Consider the following 5,352-nt stretch of genomic DNA (forward strand, 5'->3'; position numbering starts at 1 on the left):
GGGAAAACTTCATTTAAAAGACCTAAATACAAGAAAATGAAAACCGGGAAATACAAAAGCTTTGGAAGAAGCATTGTGTGCATCAATGGCAAACCTAGAATTAGGAAAACGGAGGTCGCATTAGAGCTTGCTCACAGATATTATCAAAGATACAAGACGGTTTTATGGGTCGGAGGGGAAGCCTTCTGATCATCGTTAACCCATCATCAATATCCTTCTCCTGCTCTCTTCTCTAATTTTCGTAACCCACCACCCATCTCGCCCCCAGAAAACCCATCCTAAACCACCATCATCGATCTACAACTAGTGTGTTTGGTGTTTTTGGTTTTCTCGATCAGTAACATAATGAAAGGGGTGGGGAAGTTTTGTCAGAGGATGGTCGTTGGTGATTGTACGATGAGTTGAAGGTCTCCATTTTCCCTCTCATCGACGATTTTGTATGTGTGTTTATATCTCTCCGGTTGTGGATGAGTTGGGGGATGAAGGGGAGGGTCCTTTTATTATTTCTTTTTAAATTGAAAATCATAATAAAAGCATTAAATTAATTTAAAATAAAAACACAAGGGTATTTTGGACATTTCACATTTGGTATGGACTAAGTTTGCAACAAAATCTTCTTTTAGGGACGAAGCGTGCAAGTTTTAAGCAAATAAGGGACGCTCCGAGTTAATTTTTGAAAATGGGGACTAAACACGCATTCTGACATATGCACGAGGGACGATCGATGTAATTTACCCTTAAAAAAATCAGGTTTTTATCATTGTGCTGAAATCGTATTTTTATACACGAGATAGCAGCCGGAGAGTATGAAATCGTAGCTGGCCGATTTTATAGCGGACAAAAATCACCTGTAAAATGAATGACTATTTTTTTTTAAAACGCTAATTTTTTGCTATTTTTTAAAATTTAACTATATTTATAAATTTCTCTTGTTAAAATATCAAGTCTTACAAAAAAAAGTTAGCATGGTGAGGGTCGGAGAGATCGGGGCGGCCCAAAACGCTTAGAGCGTGTTTGGCATGAAGCGTTTGGGAGCTTCTAGCTTTTAGCTTTTGATAAAACGTTTTAGTTTAAACAAAAAGCTTCGTTTGACAGTACGAGCGTTTAACTTTTAGTTTTAACAAAACGCTCCGATTCTAAAAGCTACTTCATGTAGCGTTTAACAAAACGCTCCCAAGCTTTTGAAATCAATTTCCATAATTACCTTTAAAAATATATTTATATATTTATTTATTTTTAATCAATTGTCCTTTTATGTAATTTTATATATTTCAAAAGCTTCCGGCTACTTTTGTCAAACATTTATATAACAAATAAAAGCTACAGCTTCCCGCTACCAACTACCAGCTACCCGCTACCAGCTAACCGCTACCAGCTAACTGCTAACTGCTACCCGCTTCCAGCTAACAGCTACTTTTGCCAAACACGCCCTTAACCAATAATGATTTTCATATTTTCATATCTATGACTATGAGTTATTTAAGTTCCCAAACCAAACATTCATCAAACATATTAACATACTCCTAAAGAATATTTTCATACAACTCTACTAACAATAAACAATGTTTTAATAACTAACATTACTAACCATCATTTTAACCAATGAAAAAAAACTCATCTAAGTTTAAACCCAAAACTACCGCATCTTATTTTAGCCTTATTTGATTACAAGAAAAAAAAAAAAACATGTTGCTCTAACACTTACCACTTTCCATGTGTCTTCGATCTCAGTTGACACTGCACATGACAAAGCTCAGTGTATCATCTTAAAAAGACATAGAATGACATGTCTCGTACGTTCTCGGTCCAGTTAAATCTAATCATGTCTCAACCTGTCAAATATTATCTTATTCTGTCTTGTCATGTCCCATATAACAAACCACAGTCTCAATGCCATGCAGATGCCGAAATAAGATTCCTCTCTTTCCACCCCAACAACATAGCTCCATCTTTCTCAACCAACGTATAATTCTCTGAATAACGCTTCAAAAGATTCCTAATAACCGAATTCACATACGGACTCAACGAACACTGCGTAAATCCCGCCATCATAAACCTCGACCTCCACTTCATAAACAACTCATGTCTTTCCACTCTTTCCTTACCTTCACACGCAATAATATTCACAATATCTCGCGCCAAACAATGTTGTTCAACCTTAATCCTCTTTTTCCTATCGATCGGTAACGTCACATCCATACTTTCAAACATCGCAGTGTAATAGTCCAAAACCTCCAAGAATCTTGGAAAGAACGCTGCAGTATTCGTATTCGATTCTTGTTCAACTAACGTAACAACCTTCGGATTCAAAGATTTCACCATTCTTAACCTCTCGTCTCTAGGGTTTGACAAGTCAACGCTCTCATCCGCCATGTGATGCAATTGAAGGGCAAAGTTGACTGCGAGAGCCTCACCTGGCCTCACATCGAGCATTTCTTTAGTCACAAACGGTGCGAATACTTGAATCGGATGAAACTCGATCGGGATTTTGAACTTTTGTGAAACCGATTCCAACCGTTTCCCGACTAATTCCAAAGAATCACCACGTGCGTATCTGGAAACGGGATCGTCGATTCCGGTGATACGCACGTGTGGGGGCCCACCGGGTCGGGCCGCTAGGGCTTGTAAAAGGGTCATCCATTGGGTGCCTTGGGCTATTTGGAAGTCAATGATGTGGATACGGTCTTCGGTTCTAACTGCTTCGGCTATCGCCCCGTTTGCAGCCATATACCCGAATTTCAAATACGGGCAAATTTCGTATAAAATATGCATGTAGGAAAGTAATTCTTTACCTTCGGGTTCTTTACACCTTAAAGCCCGATAAATATTGTTCCCTGAACATTCCTTTCTTGCTACCAACCCTTCGACTATATACGCGCCTAAACGTTGAATTGGGTCGCCGCTAATTGACACAAATGCCCTTGCTTGTTCCACTAATTTTTCAAATTCGTCAGGATTGTTGCTTGCTAAAGCACTTGCACATGCGATGAGCAAGTTGTTTAGATTGGATCCGGGTTGACCCATACAGGTCATGGGCATGGTGACGTCATCATCTGGAGCCATTAGGGTGGTTTCTATATCGTGAAGAGCATTTTTCATGTAGGCAGTGCCACTGTGGTTAAAAGAGGTGCAATCTTCAACGGAAGAAGGGCTGTTGTCGCTTAATGCGGTGAATGTTTCTGAATCGAAAGGTGTTAAAAATGGGGATTTTGGGGAGTTTCTTGATTCGAATTTTAGGGAATTGATTAGTTTTGTGGGGATTTGGGGAGTTTGTGGGTATGATGAGGTTTGACCGGTTGTTCTGTAGCTGAAAATTTGTTCCGAGTCCATGCTATTTGTTATGCATCAGATGGTGTACACCATTTGCTTGTTTTCTTTCAAATCTGAATGAATTAAGAAGAAAGAGATGATTGTAATCCATATAAACTATAAAGATTAAAGATTTGATAAAAGTGTGTTGAATATGATAAAAGAAATTTATAAAAATTCCCACCAACCGGCCAAACCTAAAAAATCAACTCTTTGACTCGATTTTATCCCTTTATTTAATGAAAGTAAACCATCCGGAAATAAATGAGAAATGTCTCCTCCGTACAATAAACATGACTTTCAGTTTCTTTCTCTCGAGCATTTCAACAAACGGGTAACAGACGAACCACGAACTTAATCATTTCAAGCGAAAAAAAAAAATACTCTTCAATCTTGTTGCAGAAGTTTCAATCAGAAAAAAAAAAAAAAAAAAAAAAAATTTAAGAAGGTTTACCCAGCAAGAAAAAGATCTAAAAATAAACAGAATTTTTTCTCTCGAGCATTTCAACAAACAGGTAACAACGAATCCTGACTCATAATCTTTTAAAAAAAATGAACAAATCCCATCTGATAGAAGAAAAGAACGACTACAAAACTTTGATCAAGGTGAAATTTAAGAAGAATAGTCCATGGGCGTACCTTGAAGAAGACGAAAGACTAGGTCTCAGTTGACACAGCTGAAAGATAAGATCGTAGCTATATGTTGGGTTGTATTTATATCTTTTGGTGCATGCAACGAAACTCGGGACTCAGGAGACGAAACCGATAGGGATTCGATAAAATAAGCGGCTGAGGAGCTTATAAACAGAGCTGGGAGAGATGACGGAAGATAACTGAGCCGTCAGACGCGGTATTGTTGACAGCGTAGGGGGGGATATACGAGTTCACGGTAATTTAACGGATCCCGCCGTCCACAGCAATAGTATAATGACGTTATTGCCTATTTCATACACAAATTGATATTCTATATTACATTCACGCGACCGAAGAGAGTGTTGTACACGCTCCTGTATAAATTTTAAGTGTTAATTAGACACTACAAAATTTCATGTTTTAGTTTATAAGGCCCTTTAATTTTATTTTATTTTATTTTATTTATTTATTTATTTTTTTGCTTTCTAGGTGCTTAAATTTGGTTTTTATGGGTTAAAAAGGTCATTCATTGAATAGATGGAGAGGTAATCTCATTGAATAGATGGAGAGGTAATCTGGTTACCTATGATTGATTAGACGGCTTCGTGCCATTATCCCTCATATTACCGATGCTTGTGTAAATTACTTAAACCAAGTTTCTCGGTCAGCGACGAGTGGGTATAGTATTTTTGTCGAAATTTTAAAATTCGAAAATATAATTGGTCTCCTAGGTTTGTTCAGCACCAGACACAAAAACTCAAGTGTGTTCTTGTAACATCCGAAAATTCAAGTCCGAAAATTTCATTTTGAATTAATAAGTTAATAAACATTTTACCAAAATATGGTCAAATAAACAAGACGTTTTAAAATCATAATGTTGTGTCCCAAACAATGACATCAAAAGTAATGAAAATCAGAGTACAATCCCAAAAACTCAATGCGGAAACCATGTGTGTGTGTGTGATGCGCTGCTACACCGCCGACTCCTTCCCCTTCGACGAAGAGGTACCTGAAACCAAAACTAAAACTATAAGCACAAAGCTTAGTGAGTTCCCCCATCATACCACATACCATACAATATCATCGGTATCTTTCAACCGGTAACTGTCATCGGTATCTTTCAATCGGCAACCGTCATCGGTATCTTTCAACCGGTAACTGGGGACTATTTCATCCCCTACTACTAGCACACAACAATATATATAAGCATACAGTCAGGCATATCCGGGTACTGACTTACCCTTTTGGTCCTAAGGACCACTGTCAGGGGAACTGATCCCTACTATACACATAACATATCATACTGATAAATCTCATGACCAAAACACATAACCAGACCAAGATAATTATCACGAAGACAATCATCTTCTAAATACTCCTTTTTGGTGGCCCGACATTATGGTCGTAGAC

General features: G+C 37.9%; 1 protein-coding gene across 1 annotated transcript; it reads right to left on the bottom strand.

The window, feature by feature from the left end:
- Positions 1 to 1,518: 1,518 nt before the first annotated feature.
- On the bottom strand, positions 1,519 to 4,097 carry LOC145061036 (chitin-inducible gibberellin-responsive protein 1-like). The gene is made up of 2 exons (XM_079008400.1): positions 3,949 to 4,097; positions 1,519 to 3,383 (listed from the first exon to the last, which is right to left on the bottom strand). Exon 2 carries the CDS (start codon positions 3,328 to 3,330, stop codon positions 1,888 to 1,890), a length of 1,443 nt encoding a protein of 480 aa, XP_078864526.1. The 5' UTR covers positions 3,331 to 3,383; positions 3,949 to 4,097; the 3' UTR covers positions 1,519 to 1,887.
- Between the last annotated feature and the right edge of the window lie 1,255 nt (positions 4,098 to 5,352).

The sequence above is a fragment of the Lactuca serriola genome, chromosome 7, assembly GCF_051521515.1.
Source record: "Lactuca serriola cultivar US96UC23 chromosome 7, Lser_US96UC23_V15, whole genome shotgun sequence".
In the NCBI taxonomy this organism is placed as follows: Eukaryota; Viridiplantae; Streptophyta; class Magnoliopsida; order Asterales; family Asteraceae; genus Lactuca; species Lactuca serriola.

Excerpts from the sequence above, each read along its gene's own strand:
- LOC145061036 (XM_079008400.1), bottom strand. The coding sequence starts at position 3,330 with ATGGACTCGGAACAAATTTTCAGCTACAGAACAACCGGTCAAACCTCA.